This window comes from Odontomachus brunneus, unplaced genomic scaffold, assembly GCF_010583005.1.
Source record: "Odontomachus brunneus isolate Ranch 3 - 2012 unplaced genomic scaffold, Obru_v1 Obru_scaffold_043, whole genome shotgun sequence".
In the NCBI taxonomy this organism is placed as follows: Eukaryota; Metazoa; Arthropoda; class Insecta; order Hymenoptera; family Formicidae; genus Odontomachus; species Odontomachus brunneus.
The window spans coordinates 674783-691415 of NW_022639493.1; the positions used below are offsets into that span (position 1 = coordinate 674783).

General features: G+C 49.6%; 1 protein-coding gene across 4 annotated transcripts in view; it reads right to left on the minus strand.

Moving 5' to 3' along the window:
• LOC116844593 (homeobox protein homothorax) overlaps window positions 1-16633 on the minus strand; it is a 550706-nt gene that overhangs the window by 348423 nt on the left and 185650 nt on the right. For all 4 annotated transcript variants that reach the window (XM_032816349.1, XM_032816350.1, XM_032816348.1 and 1 more), the window contains exon 7: window positions 13720-13849. In XM_032816349.1, coding sequence (XP_032672240.1) covers window positions 13720-13849 — 130 coding nt within the window. The remainder of the gene's footprint in view (window positions 1-13719; window positions 13850-16633) is intronic.

The following is a 16633-nucleotide window of genomic DNA, read 5'->3' on the forward strand; positions in this document are numbered from 1 at the left end:
CAGTTTTCCAACGACGAATCGCGACGTATTAGTTTCTCGACGCTTTTCCAACTTATGAGAGTTGTAATCTTTTTCTCACGTATCAATCCTTCACGGAAAAAAAGATGTGGTGTACGCAGCCAGAAATATTTTGTTAGTGAACAGCATGGTTGTATTATCTTTAATTGTCATATCTTTGTGTGATAATGATGTGTATGGTTGATATAACTCCATTACATTAATACATCAACTATATCAGTGTAGTTACGTGTGATCTGGTTGTGGCAACCGGAAATCGGTTGGGGTAACATTTACCATGGACACACTCTGGTTGGAGCAACCTGCAGTAACCACATAATTGCCTGTTCCGTATTTCACTTTTGAATCTGGTTGACACGACTAGACTTATGTATGGACTGACCATACTGCTTTTTCCGTGTTGGAACTCGAGAGGTGCGAGTATTTAATCTTTAATTATTTTAAAAATAATTGACGATATCGCATAAAGGAAAGGACACATCTTATTCACACGTAATTATTGAATCTGCCACAAACTATCGCGCATCGTATATCCGCAGCGCGTCTTTCGTAATCGGCACGAAGCAGCGACCCTGGCCGAATTCTTGGTTGGAGCATCGCGTCGTCTTCGTCGTTGGTTAACCGCGCCTCCTCGTGCTAAAGCGCATTACGGCCTTAAATGACACGGGAACGACGCGTTTTACCGCATCGTACGGTACTACGCCGTGATGCTATCGTCCAACAGGAACATATTCCCCGGCTGGTCTTTGGGCGCCAAACGGCGGGAGTCGTGCCCGTTAGTCCTCGACGCGGAAGAGTGTCTCGTAAGGATAAGATTTTACTGCCACCGCGGGCATAAAGTCGAGAAGAATACGTTTCGACGAGGCGTCACGTGAGGCTCTCCCCCTCGGGGACCGAAGCGATTTACGAGCGTCGTCGAGACGAGACAAGACGGCAAGAGACGAAGTGAGATGAGTCGAATCGAGCCGAGTCTCGCGCGGCTCGGAACGCAACGTGTCGATTCACTCGCGCGACTTTGATTGCACGCAATAATATCCATGATCAGCGGACGGAAAACAAGCTGACGACCCAGCGAACCCGCCGCGGTCAACGAAGGGGCGAGGAGGTCGCGTGGCCGCGACTCGATAACGCTAATCCGCGACTGTTACATTTCGACGATCGTTAGTTTTTCTCTCATTATATACGCGCAACGCGCCTGACGAATTCGCCGAGACGAACATAACGAAGTCTTGTAGCGACCGACAAAATTTCGCGAAGCCACTGCAGTCATCCGAGTGCATCAGGGGGTAGTTACGCGGCGAGAACGCGTTAATTCGGCCCGACAGCTTTCTTTCGCACACTAAGCCGCACAATAGGGAACACGTTCGCGGAATCGGGCCTAGAGTGTCTTTTCAGGAGGCGCATCGGCGCCGATCGACTTTCGTGGCGGACTTGGCGGTAATTCGTGGCCGATCTACTACTAACCGGCTGACAGGAAGGAAAGAATCTCGGTGCTTCCGAGAAGACAATCAAAGGAGCCTCGGCGTGGCGGCGGCATGGCCGGGCCATTTGGGCATGACGGACGACTTAAAAAATACAAACTACGTCAATACGCACGCGAGCCGACTACTAGGGACAGCGCCCGGCTGGTTTAGGTTATCTTACGTGCTCGAAACAGCTGTCGGTCAGGGGTGCTCAACCGCGCCGATGTAAATTGCGCGATCGACACCTCGCGCCGTCCCTCGCGGCGACCTCGCCCGCTCAAAGTCGTCCGTTCCTTCGCGATATCGCCGTTTGAACCATGAGTCGGAAAAATCGAGAATGGAAGGAGAGAGATGACGTGGAAATAAAGCGACGACGAGAATCTGTGTGCGCGGTGGCTAAACTTCGTTGTACTCTCTAAATTCCTTGGAGTAAAATTTTACTCGAAAAGTGGAACGACCACTCAAGTCGCTCGAGCGATTTTCTCACTCATACAGAATAAATTCCCCGCTCCGAATCGTCGAGCGAACATTTTTACTCGAAACTGAAAAATGAATCTGATGTATATCCCGATTTTTCCAGTAATATATTCACTCTAATCAATTGGAACATTAGCTCATAGAAACTCCACTTAAAATTTTAAAGTCATTCTTGCGATTTGGAAAGGCATTATTTTTTCACTATCGCTTTGAGCAAAAATACTGTCACTTTTCACTCGTTAGGGAAACTACTCCAAGAAACTTAGAAAGAGCAACATATACTTAAAAAGAGCAACATATACTTAGAAAGAGCAACATATACTTAAAAGTATAGCTGTCAGTACTCAGCAAAAACAACTGCGTTAGTGTAACCGAATTCTCTGTTATCTGGGAACCACATAAAAAATTCGGTTGTAGAAAGATTCTTGTACAAGACTTCTACGTAGTCGAATGCTCTCAGTTATCTCAATCGAGTTTTAATGCAACTGAACGTTCAGACGAATGTTCCCGGTCACGGTAACAGAGATATTATTTCTTGCCAGTGACTTTTCTGCCTGGTCTCCATTTGGTTGCGCGAACTGAAATCTTTTTCTGTGTAGACACGTATCTAGTTATGAAACTAATGTGACAGCAACAGTGGCAAAGGTTGCAGTTACAGCAGCAAATTTTCAGTCGCAGTAACAAGTACATTCATCAGCAAACAGTGATCAATCGCGGCGAGTCTCCTTTTACCGCAAGGAGTACTCATTTCCTCGAGGATCTCGTCCACTTGACGAAAATCAACGGGGAAAAAAATGAAAGCATGCGCTTCGCGCGAATTCCACCGAAGATCTACGTCGATTTCGTCGGCGTTCTGCCAGCCCTCCCCGCTTTCCCTCTCACTCCCTTCGCTCAATAAACAGGAATGCCGTATTTCCTTTATTTACCGTACGTAGTCTCGCGTGATGGGCATGCGCTGCTACCATCCGAAGGAAATTTACTGCATGCAATGAACCGGCTGTAAGCCGCCCCTCGCGCTCCGCCGCCGCCATCAGCGCCGGGGCTCCTTCGCCGATATAGTATCGGTAGTGGCACGGGGTCTCTCCTTTCCTCTCTGCCTCTCTTTCTCTCTGTCGGAGTGACGGGCGTAGCTCGCATTATTCATTATAACACTCCCGACAAGTCGTATTTTTTAAGTACCAGCTCTCTCCGACCCGTTACTTCCCGATACAACGTTCATCTCCGGCCGCGCTTCCGAAGCACGCAACGATCGCGCGCGACGAGGACGCGCGTCTCGAGCGAATAAACAGATGCAAAATAGCCCAACGCGCTCAATCGAACTATGCCCTAACGGGAACCGCGGCTGAGGGTCGCCTCGTCGTTTTATTTTTATTACAGAGGCCCGAACGAACGGAACGTCGCGTGCGTGAACGTACGACTTGCTGGCTGGCTGGCTGGCTGGCTCTCTCTTCGTTCTCAGCTGCGCGCGTGTAAAAAATATTTAAATGAAAATGCGAGGTATTTTTCTGAAATCGATCGAAGACACGCGGTCGACGGGAGCAGAGAACGACGACGAAGAAAGGGACGAGAGGAGAGAGCGAGAGCGCATCGGCTGCGCCAGAGGATAATTTACGATCGACTCTCGTCAACACCCCGGGATTCCGGACAGAAGGGAAAAAAACAAGAAGCGTTTTCGATAAACTCCGGTACGCTACGGAGTATGACTGTATCGTGAGAAAAGATAAGCCTCGCTCAGCCGCGAGGGAGAGAGAGAGAGGGAGAAAGAGAGAACATACGTAGTACGTATCTCGGACGCTACAAAGCGTAATTAATGTCGTGTTAGAGCTAGAAGATTTCCGGCGGGGGCGATAACGGCTGACGAATGATCGTGAGAGGATCGCGAAGCGTCACCGCGAGCAACACGGGCTTTCGCGATAAAACTCGGTCGTCACCGCGCTCGTCGTCGCGCAGCAACCCGTCGTAGTCGAGATGAGACGTGTTAAAATCGTGCGAGGAGATGCACTCTCGGCAAATGCTGAATACTCATATTCGCTTCATTTACATCGAGAAAAAGAAAGATATATGTCTTTGCGGGATATAAAGCTTATTTCGCCGAAGCAAACTGTTTCGCGCAGAAATAGACTTTACATCCCACAAATAAATTTTCAAGTATTCCTTTCTCAGTGTATCCCTCTCAGCTATGAAATATAACATGTGAGATCAATGAAGAATACACATTAGAGTTTCATAAGTTCATGTTGCCGTTTATTTCACGCGACTGCAGCGTTCGCGGCTATTTTGATGTTCATATCAGGATTTTGGCGCGGCCGAAAATTCGCTATTGTTAATCCTATCGCGCGGAAAGCCGCGGCGACGTATTCGCCGATTTTCCATCGCTCGTCGTGGCACCGCTCTTGCGAAACGCTCAGGCAACCACGCCGCGTATCTGTCGATCGCGAAACGCGTTATCGATCACCGTTTCGTAATCGCTCCCGTCGGCTCGCCTCGGTGGAAAAGGATCTCGCGTGCGATTCCCCGGATCCCGTGCACGCTCCGCCGAGCGCGGTAATGCCGCCTCCGAATCGCGTAATAAAAATACGCACGCTCGATGAAAAGCTGACGGCGCGCGAGGGAGGATTGCAGCTGAAAACGACACGGCCGAGCGGGAAACGTTTGATAATGCGGCCATCGATAGTCCGACTAGATTTGGCAATCGCACGTAATTGCGTCGATATTTCACATAAGCCGCTTAATTGATTTTTCTGCGGGCTGTGCGCTCTCCATTCGCGAGAGCGCACGGGACAGAAAAAGAGAGAGAGAGAGAGAGAGAGAGAGAGAGAGGCAGAGAGAAGAGCGCACGTGGGAAAGAGAGTGAGAGGGAGAAAGAGAGACGGGGGTGAGTGAGAGGATCGGATTTACGACTATTTTTAAATCATCCGGAACATACCGACGTTTATTAGGATGCCGATGAAACGAGGCAGAGAGAGGTAAATATTCAGAAATGTGCTCTTGGCACACGGCCGATAAATAACGGCACGTTTATTTATTTTTGTTAATTACCGCCACGATTATCGCGCCGGTGATACACCGTGAGACCGCGATATAATACTGCGGACGAAACGCTCGAGCGTGTTCCGCGATAGGAAAGAAATTATCCGCGGCTATCTCATTAGATTGCGCAAGACTAGTTAAGCGCAAACGTTTTAGGCCCCCCGCAGTACGAGAGACTGAGAGCATATGGATTTTTTCCTCTTCGCTTCGCCCCTCTCTCCCCCCATCTTTCCCTCTACCTTTCTCGTCAGATCTTGCGACACGAGTTCTTCGAGAGCCGGAGTCCGCGAGACTTGATCGTTATTCGTTACGCGGGTAATTAATCGACCAGATGGCAAGCGTCTCTCGTTTCTCCAATTTACGACGTTGCCGCAGTCGCGTTGACGCGGGTTTCCGTCTTATCGCGTGGATGGGACCGATAAGAGGACTTTTTCTCGGCCGACCGGCCAGACCGAGGGGCACTACCAAGAATCGACCGAGGAAGAAGATAACGCGACGCGCGAGCCGTCACTCGAATCAATGAACTCTGACGAGTCACCGTGCGCGGCCGCAAAAATCTCGCCCGGAGATTAGGGACATAGTAAACAGTAATATTAATGAGAGAGTGCCAGAGAGCGCGCCCGTCGCGGCTATCGTGCGGCGAGAATCCCGAGAGTCATCGATACCTCCGCGCGAGTGACGCGAGTTTATTATTCATTAACGTGCCAATTAACTTGACTGTTCGGGCCTCGGCCCTTCCCAACCACCCTCTCTCTCTCCCTCGCCCCGTTTCTTGCCCGTCTCATCAACTTTGTACGCGGCGCGGCGCGACGCGCGCGTCGTGTCGTTGCAAATGTACACATTTCATAATTTAATCGCTTCCTGGTGCCATCTGCGTGCTATCGATCATTCCCCGTGCGCTCGCTCCTTGGACACCCGCGCCTCGGCGCGAGTTGAGAACCCCTCGCGCCGCTACCGCGCCTCCGACGATGATGATGATAATAATAAGGCGTGTTTTACGCCAATTTCTGCAGTCGCGTCTGCGGACACGTTTCCATCGCGTAACGGCCCGTTAAATCGTATAGTCTGCGTCTCGTGAGACGCGACGCCGCTAATGATCGTTACTGCGTCTTCGCTTGGTCCTTCGTCCGTCGAATTTCTAATCGGGACAACATTCTCCGGGGAATGTCAATGGAAGAACGGAATCTACATAGCTACCTCGATACAAGTAGACTGAATAGTACTATCCGCTCTATTCGTTGAACGTGCGCTCGCGCTTCATCAAGTATGAAATGTTCAGCCACGAGCAATTTCTGCGAATGCGACAGTGTGATGAAAGGAGAAATCAAAGGACGAGTTTTTGGACGCGCAACGAAGGGGCCGGGTCTACTCTTCCTCGATAGAAAAAGGAGTATCAGACGCAGAAGTTCACGACATGAAGGCCTCATTATGTCGCGCGAGAGAGATAGAGAGAGGTAGAGAGAGGGGGACCAGCGCGGGGGAGAAACGCGGTTCTTCGTAGAGGGAGCGAAACGAGAAAAAAAGCTACGACCCGATAAGCGACCACCGATATCGCCGCGCTCGCTGAAAACACAGAAAACAGAGATTCAACCTCATTACTTCTATCTTCCTCCTTCGACTCCCCCCCCCTTGCTTCCCCCCGCTCTCTCTCTCTCTCTTTCTCTTTCTGGTGTTCTCGCCACTATATAAGCCGATTTCCAAGAATTCTTCGTGATCTTTGGTCTCGTACACGCTTTAACACGCTCACCCTTTCTCCTCCTGTTGCCAGCCCCCTTCAACTCTTTCTCTCTCTCTTTCTTCCTCGACCGACAACACACCCGATAGTTGTCAGAAACCGGAGGATATCTAACTCCTTCTCCTCCTCCTCCTTTTCTCACGCATCGCGCTCCCTCGCCCTTTCTGTACGCGGAGAGGAAAGAGAGACCGATCCGGCAGGCGAGAAAAAGCCGAGGACGGGGACAGCGAAGTCGACGACGAGCCGTCGATTAAGGATCTCGGGAGGCACGAGAAGTCCGAACGCGTCGAAGGTTGTTACAAAGGGACGGAGTCGTAGGTTGACAGGACCCGTTCCGTCCGAATCGAAAGACCCAATCTACTTCGAAAGTGTCCGAATGCGAAGAAAAAAGGGAGGTGCGCGCGGAAGACTCTCCTCTCCCCCCCCCCTCTCTCTCTCTCTCTCTCTCTCTCTCTTTGTTTCTCTCTGTTTCTCTTACGAGAGAGCAGCGATAACGCGTACTCTAGAGATAGAATGATCGATACCGGCCTCGAGATCGTCTCGGAGATAGTAATTCGTGTGTCCGAGCGAGAGCTGAGATGTTAATCGGCGCTGCTGCTCTATTAACCTTAACGAAAGGTCTCCGAAACGGCGTTGCAACCTGACGGCGACATAGCGCGCGCATAATTAGGTAAATCGTCAGGCCGCGTCCGGTATACCGTACACCGAAATCACACGCATAAGTTTTTATAGCTCCGCATTCGTCGTAATTAGGGAGCGCTCGAACGTAACGTAACGGACATTGAGATACGCGAGGAGAGCCAGGCCTGGCGTCGCATTTGCATTCGAATATATCTCCCTGTCCAATGCGCGCCTATCTATTAAACGCCTGGAAAACACGTTCGCGAAAGAGCGCGAGATTAGATAAGCAGATAGTTCTAAAAGGACTATCACCATCTATACGCAAACTACGCTTAACGATCGCACTATGTAGCCGCGCGCGCGTTTATGATCGTCGAACGCGATACGATTAATGCAAAGGAAGGTTGAAAAGAAAGACAAGTAAAAAAATAAAGGTACAGTCAGATAAGTATCGATGCGTGATGGTGATGGCGGTGGCGGTGGCGCGATGGTGGTGGTGTGTGGCGGTGTGAAACATTGCCGCACCTTTTGAGAACAAGGTAGCGACCGTGGCGCGCATTTGGTGGCGGCGAGGTGGGGGGAATTAACGTCTGTCCGTTCGTTCGTTCGTTCATTCGTTTGCGCAAAGCAAAAAAGGTATATATCGGGCGAGATAAATTTTACGAGTGGCTGCTATCGCGCGCGCGTGTACACTCGCCTCGTTTCATAGCGCACGGCGGGCGCGCATAGTTTCCTCGAGGCCGCGTATCACGATCGGTCGGTCAGGCCGAGATAGAATCTTTTATAACCTCCGCGAGAGAGAAGAGGAACGCGTGTTTATACATCCGCGGGCGATTGCGGCGCGATATGTTAATGTCCGTACGGCGCGCTTCCCACGTGTCGCAGGGCGCGCGACGCACCTTTCCAGTCCGTGCTGGAAAACATCCCGCGGCTGGTTGACGCGCATGACGTCTCCATCGTAGCTTTCACGAGAGTGTCGCCGGACGATGGATGAGGCGAGGCGAATATCGTATCGTATCGCGCCGCCGCCCCGTGCGAATGTATCGCCGTTACCTTGATTTTTATTGTGCTCTCTTTTCCCCTTCCCCTCCCCTCTCCCTTTCTCTCTTTCTTTCTGCGCCGATGGAGCGTAGAATAAATACAATAAATCTCTCCGGGATCGCGCGCGGCTCGCTACGAACGATACGCCGTAATACACATATCGGACACAGTGCCGCGGCTTAGAGGTACGAACTCGTAATTTTCCTCGGGACAAGAATACCCGGACGATTTTCGGACGACCTCATCGGGCCCGCTCGAAACTCGAGGTAGAATCGACCGCGGCCATTATGGCGCGGGCCAATATCTACCGTATATAACGTACCGCCGGAGGGAAAACATTGGCCGCGAGGTAACGGTAAAGCTACGCGGGGCTATCGTTTAACGAGTGATGGAATACAAATTAGGTCCGCCGACGACGTCGTCGGTCTATCGGCGGCGCAGGAGGCGGCCGTCCGAAAAACGGACGTCCACGATGATATCTCGCGGCAAACAAGCTGGCACGTTAATGAGGGCCCACGACGACCACGACCACGACGATGACGACGACGACGACGACGACGATGACGACGACGGCGAGAGAGAAAAGACGAGAGGAACCTTGCGGGATAGACCGAAAGGAGGAAGGAAAGCGAGCCGAGCAAATACCTCGTCGTACGCTGACAACCCCGGATGCGTCGATAGCATCTCGACATTAAGTAAGCAGCCAGCGCGCGCGCGCGCGCGCGAGCACACGTTCTACGTACAAGTAACTGAGTCTACACGCGTCAATACTCGCCGTGTAACGCGAGGGTGAGACTCCCTAATCGACCTGTACGGTAGCCCACGCGAAACGCCGTCAAGAGTCGCTGCTAGATGGGTGCCGACGATATCGTTGTCCGATATTTTTAGGCCCGCTTTCATCCTCCTGCCAATTCACCTCGATACACGCAACAAACGTGGCTGCTTCGCTCGCGAAGAATTCGCGAAATTGGCCGCGTGGGAAGAGCACGTGCGCGTCGCGGACGATCTTTTGCCGGTTTCTCAACGCACCGTCTGTGTTTTCGCTAATTGTTGCCAGCGATTTGAGACTTTGTTAAAGTTTGAATGATAATAATATCTTTGTTGGACGCGACACATGACGCGAGATGAATATGCACGTAGAAGATTCTGCAGCAAGAATTACTATGAAATTTTTTAACCGAATAGTAAATATCGACATTCTGCAGTAATTCATTATTTCTTCATTTCGTATGTGCTATTAACAAAATTTACTGTTTATTAAAAAAATTTATCATGTTGCTTGGATCTTTCTGACAGTCTATTCGCAGGTTACCAGAAACATAGCAAAATTAAAAAGAGCTTATATAAAGAGAAAGCTACATAATATTTGAGAATTTGAAGTTATATGGAGAAGAAAATCCATAGTACTCCCTCCGTGCGGAAAATAACAAAATGCGGAGAAGGGAAACGGAAAGTAATAAGCGCTATTGTTGAAAATTGATGGAAAGATATTTGAGATGCTAGAGGTATGTCTTTGGTCTCATTTGCCGAGGACTGAATCGAGGAGCAGATCGTCAGATCGGGAGGTTTGGTGACATTTCAAGGCGCGATATGCAAGCGCGATTGTTTTAACTTGTCGCGCGAGCGACCGCGTTCGTTAATGTATTCAACGCTCGTATCGTTTCCTCGCTTCTCGAAGCTCGTGAACGTGCTTTCGCGTTAATGACGTGTACACGTACACGCGGCGGCAACGGCAACAACAACAACAGCAGCAGCAGCAGTAGTAACAGCAGCAGCGACAACAACATGCTGCTCGCACACTACGATCGTGAAGCGATACGAGACGCGGTGCGACATTATGGATAGCACCGCATTACGAGCTGCCCACTTTTCTTCGAGAACGTAATTAAAAATCGTGCGCGCGTGCGCGTGTATATAGCTGTCCGCGATATCGAGGAACGGAAGTGTCATGTCTCACGCGCGCTCGCGATATAATCCGATAATGATAATTCCATTAATCGATAATTACACGTGTCACACCGGCGATGTGTCTTATCGTACGGAGCGTAATTGATGTCGACAGGCTCGATGGGAGGTCCTCGATCCTAATGCATATCAATAAAACGTCTTTTTTCTCTTTCCTTTTCTTAGCGTCTTCGATCAATTACGCGTAATCAGAATGCGACGTGTATCAATAGTGTTTGCCACTCGCGCGTCTTTTACACGTTAGATTCACGATTCGCGTTTTTCCGCCGAGAAGAAACCGCGAGCGATCTCGATCAATCGATCGATCGATTAATTAGCCTTGGCTAGAACGTGCTGGCGATGAGAAAGCGAAGCAGAGACAAGAGGCGGGAGCAACGCGAGCGTGTCTCCTCTCTCTTTCTTTCTTTTTCGTAGACATTCACGAAACGCGCGCGCTATCGTCGCTCGGTGAAAGCGCCGATTGCGGATTATTATCATGTTCCCGTCGGCGCAGCAGAGCCATCCATTTTTCTTCCCCTTCCCCCTCCCTCTCTCTCTCTCTCTCTCTCTCTCTCTCTCTCTCCCGCGATCTCGCGTGCGTCAACGGCTGCACACTTTCCATAGTTCCGCTACGTGCGAAACTCCCGGGTTCTACGTTCCTTCGCGACAGATCTCGCGCGGAAGATCGATATCTCGTCACGAACCAACCGTGGGCCGCGCTCGTGCGCGCGAGATATCCACGCACACGCTCTCGCGAATATTAAATCTGAGGATGACTTAACGCCCCGTAGGAAGCGCGCGATCTACGCCGGGAATCTCGCAGGAATTCGCCGCGGAGAGGCGAACAACACCTCAAACGAGGCGATCGAAAGTGCGCGTCCCGCTAAGTGACGCGTTACTCACCCCGCCTCTGTAATCTTCGCACGAATTTGTAATTAAACGCCGAGAAAAGCTCGTAAATACCAGCGACACGCGAAATTTCCATTAGACAATATCATTAGTCCGGCACGGGGATCGGTCGATATCGTTCTGTAATTTCAAGGGAGAGATCGTCCTCTGTACTTAGCGTCTCCATCTTGTTGCTCCCGACTCACGGAGTAACGCTAATATAATTCATGTTCCATAATTCGTGTATATGTGTGTGTGTGTGTGTGTGTGTGTGTGTGTGTCGATATTTAGAATGAAACAATGTAATGATCGCGCGTACACTATGAGAGAAAGAATATCTAAGAAATAAAATATATTTATTCCGTGGGTGCTGATAACATATATTTGCTCAAATATAAATTCTTTTATTTAAATAGAGCAAACAATTGCTTTCGTAAAAGGCCGAGGTTTCAGGAAAATGCATATATTTTTATATATATCTGAGAAATATTCTATGTTACATGTTAGAATTCAGCGCGCGAATAAATATTTGTTATTTATTAAACATTTCTTCTCTCAGCGTACGAATCCGCAAACTTTGGCGTCGCGTTGTCCTCCGTAAAAACATCGCTCTTACATACGCGACGAGGTTCTAGGTGCACGCTCGAAATACAAACGATCACAGGCCGTTCACCTCCTCACAAAGTAACAGCCGCAAACTTGCGCGCGACTGAATGACCGGCGGAATTAAAAGGACGACGCGGTTGAAAGAAATGCCTGGCGCTGGTCGACATTTTTCCGCGACAAATCTCGCGACGGCAGATACGTATCTCGTCACGAAACGGCGGTTGTTGCACGCGCTGCATTAGCATCGTCGAATATTAAAGCAACAACGAGGATGCAACGACGACGACTGCTTAACTCGAGCGTTACGCGGCACCGTGCCGACAGCCACCATTCATTCCTCCCCGTTTCCCCCTCGCTCCTTCCTCTCTCTTTCTTTCTCCGATAATCGACGGCTGTCTCTTTCTCTCCTTCTCTCTTTTTCTCTGTCTCTGTCCCGTCGTAACCCGCGCTTATGATTGTTATTGATCAACCGTTTTGTTTCTCGCCCGTGTGCACGTATGTATGTGCGTGCACGCCCGGCCGAACTGGCACGCCACGCGGCACTATAATGTTGGCACGACAGAGCGAATATAGAGAGACGGCGGACCTTAATGAATCTTTATGGGATGATGTCGTGAACTTGTATACCCTCCGGTGACTGACTGAACACGGTCGCGCTAACCATTGGCGCGGCGAGAATGGCCGCTACCGAACTTGCATACGACTTTGCGAACGTCGACGGACGTTCGCTCTAACGACCCGGTCGAATAAATCACGGGAGGTGAACAAACGTGCAAACGTACTCTACTCTTTTCCACCGCCAATGCAGGTGGAATGTGTGATAATTGTCCAGCAACGAGATATGTTCGCGCGAATATACGATATGATCCGACTTTATGCAACGCGGTTTCGCAACAAAGTACATCAATCGTTCAAGAGGGACAAGAGACGCTGAAATAGTGTGTAAACACGCCGTGCAACGATAATATTCTCGCGGCGACTACGCCACTGCGACGGACTGCTCATTAGCCTCGACGGTGGCGTTGCCGCGAGTTTGATGGTGTAGACGCTCGCGTCCGTGTTCGTAAAATTTGAAGGGCGTGTAGAAGGTTCCGTGGGGTCCCGGCTAGCCGCGTCTTGATTGTCATCAACTCGTTGCTCGTCGCGTGATATTGTCATTAGCCCGCCTAGCCATCGTCACCCGCGCGACGTCGCTCTCAGGACGCGCGTTTCTTGTCCCGCGAGCGAGCGAGAGTGATAGAAAGCCAGAGACAGAGACCTACTTTAGGTCCCATCGATCCGCCTCGACCGATCGATCCGAAAATTCTTTGTCACCTGCGCGCACGTGTGCCTTCCCGCGACTCCGCGCGACCTTTGGACGCGAATCTAACGTGTCTTCACGTGTCGTGAAGTTTCTTCCTGATCCCGAATATCCTTTTCCTTTTAGATCAACGATTTTGGTTTCGACCACGATATGATGATTATATATACGGAGGAGAGAAGATAAGAGTACCAAGAGTACGTTTAAGATAAGAGTACCAATGCCCGTACACATGTACTTATTCCTGAGTATTTTTATTATTTTAGTTTTTAAATAGGAATATTTTAACGTAAAAAAAATTATATATATGTATACAAGCTGACAATTAATGACATACTCGTTGTGTGTAGATAGAACTCGTCAAAGTGAGCGCAAAATCTCTCTATCATTTCGCAAACAACCACGTAAAATTTTGAGTTAGTAATTAAAGCACGCATCCTAAAACTGTTGCTTTTATCTTAATTATCATATTAACGAAGCTGTCGCGTTCCCCGTCGAAAAATCGTAACATTTTCCGGATATGCGTGCAAAGCGTAAAATCGCTGGTTTATTATGTTATTTATCTTTGTTTTTTTCGTCGCAATAATGCTACTTACCAGGATCTGATGAATCCAGGCTGGCTGGCGCTTGCTGACTGAGAGGTCCAGGTGTGCCACCGCTTCCGGGACTACGTGCATCATCGTTAGCACCCGCGCCCGGATACGAAAGTGACGAAGAAGGTGGCCTCTGTAACGTCAAAGAGAAAATTCGTGAATTAATCAATGCGTATTGCGTGTCGCGACGATCGTTGGAGCGCAGGAATCTCGGAAGGGAACACGAACTCGCGGAGCGCGAGCGGGAGTTTCGCGGGACGATATCAGTGGCGGACGTGCACGAATATTATTTTCGTTTTCGACAGTTCTCCTTCGTGCGAGCAAAAGGGCCCGCGAAGCGCGTGTGTCCCGGCAACGTGCGTCGGAAATCCTTCTCCAAACGTCCACGTAAGTGGACACGCATACAGAGTGTCCGATCCCAGAAGACATTTTCTCTCAATCGCAAGCGCTACATAAGTAACTGAAAGAAAAGGGGGAGATACGTCTTAAAGAAAAAAAAAACCTCGATCAATTTAGCGTTTCTGCAGCAAGACAGAATTGAGATTAACGACGTGCTTATACACACATACACACACACGCGCACACACACGACGCGCGGAGCGTTTTCGCGGAGCGTTTTCGCGGAGCGTCGTTAACTCTGCACGGAGTGTGCAGAAGCTGCAGAATATGCGAGACGTGCGATTGTCAACCAAACTATGACGACACGGTGCAGCGCACTCATGCATTACCGCAAAATAGCGTGCACGTAAACTAAGAGAACGTCCCATTACCGGTTATTACCTATAACCGTCCTCGGAATCTCATACAGGCGTTAAACTCTCCGATCTCCCTGTTTCTTATTTATCCTGTTAAGGAAACGTGCTTTCTGCATCGGCGACACTCTGCACACCGGGTATACGCGCACCACTGACTGCGGCGCGTCGGCTGATTTCGATCTCGATTAAAGACGGAGCACACGTACCTCTCGTCGAAAATGCTGCCGGCATACCTAAATCGTTCGGGGGAGTCCCGACTCGGAAAGGAGACGCGTACGACTTACGAATCAACGGGCTTGCTGGGAGTGTGGAGAAGCGCGCGCGACGAATGTCCATCGTAAAATATTCGATCGTTTATTCTGTAGGTGTAGCCGTGTGATAATGACGCTCGTGCAGAATAGGCCGCTGTAGACGCGCAAGAGAGGAGGCGACAAAACGAAGACGGAGACCGCGAATCGGCCGGGACACGCGCGGAATTACTTTCGCCCGCGAAACGCGATTGACTGCGAGTTTGTCTCGCGAGTCAGCTCGTCGGCGGCGGCCATAAGTGCGAGTACGTGTTCGGTTCGGCAAAGCAATGACCGACGAGCGGAATGGGACGAGCAAATGTCTTGCAGATCGTCAGTGTGAGTCGGATCGAATTGCGTAAACACGGAGGAAACGCTAGGAGATATTATCATTTGGCTGAATATGATTGCCGCAACCAGATGTTAATGTTATTTCGCGCCCATGCGTGCAGAAGGGTTGTGGGTTGTGGGAAGAGTATAGTACTCTATAAGTGGTACACTGGCTCTCTTTGCCGCCTATCCATACGTGTCTGAGTGAAACTCTCTGTGTTGTATGACGTAGCCAAACACTGTTCTCTCAACCATATACTGAGAAAAAATACTTGAAAATTTATTTGTGGGATATAAGATTTTTTCTGCAAAATAATTATTTCTGTGAAATAAAGTTTATATCTCACAAATATAAATCTTCAAGTATTTTTCTCCTCATAGTATTTGTTCTGCAGACCACAATAAAGAGAGAGACAGAGAGAGAGAGGAAGAAAGAAAGAGACAGCAAGTATTCTTTCGGTTGAGACAACTATATATGAGGATACAGCAACAATTTTTGAGACAACAGTAATTTTTCAAGTAATGTCTATTTAACCTGAATTGACATAAATTTCTTTTCTAACCATGGAGAATGTGGTTGTAGCAACCATAACAGATTTTACCTCGAAGAGTGGTTAGCTTTCGGTAAGAGCGCAAAGGGAGATTCGCGCGAACGAGTTCGATAAACTCAGGGCTCCCTCGGCGTGAATCGGACGGCGATTCGCGAATAACAAACCGTAGATTAATCTGAGGCAATTCGCCGCTTCTCACTGGCAAGCTTCGAAGTGTTATTATAGCCACGGGACGGTTGGACGAAGAGAAGATACTCATTGAATGATTATTCGTAACGATCGCGCGACGGACGAACGAACGAACGAACGAACGAACGAACGAATGAACGGAACGGGTTGATCCTCAGGGTCGTCGGTTTTATTTTTCGGCCGCGGATCAAATTCCTCAGCTTCGAGTGACTACACCGTCGATATCCTCTCGAGAACTAGCGATCGCTTCGACGGCGTATTTTTTACGGGACGTTGTATCTGAAAAAAAAAGTCGCGCGCACGCGTGTATGTGTGTGTGTGTGTGTATGTGTGTGTGTGTTTGCACGTGCCGGTTTATTGATCCCGTCCCGAGGTCGAAGGGTAAGAATTTGAAGCGGGCGAATCTCTCGATATCACGAAGCGAAATGTCTGGGTATATCACGTCTGGCCAGGCAACAATGAGTGACAGCTACTCCCACATGCTGTCATAGGCGTCATCTTCGCGATAATGTACTGACTCCGCTCCCTCTCGATTGCCCGCTCTCGTATCTCGCCTGGAATCGTTATACGGTCAACTCTGGAGGATCCGCTCTGTTGCAGGGACGCGTAACGTGAATTTACTCACAGGAGGCAACGTGTGAACGGGAGGTTCGGCAAAATTTCAGACGGAATATACAAGCAATGGTGGCGAATGATAGCCTCGTGATATAACCGCATATTGCAAATTACTGTAGTATTCGTGTCAAGTGGAAAGAGAACCGCCAATCGGGCGCTTTCAGGAGTAATCAACACTGCAGTCTTCCTC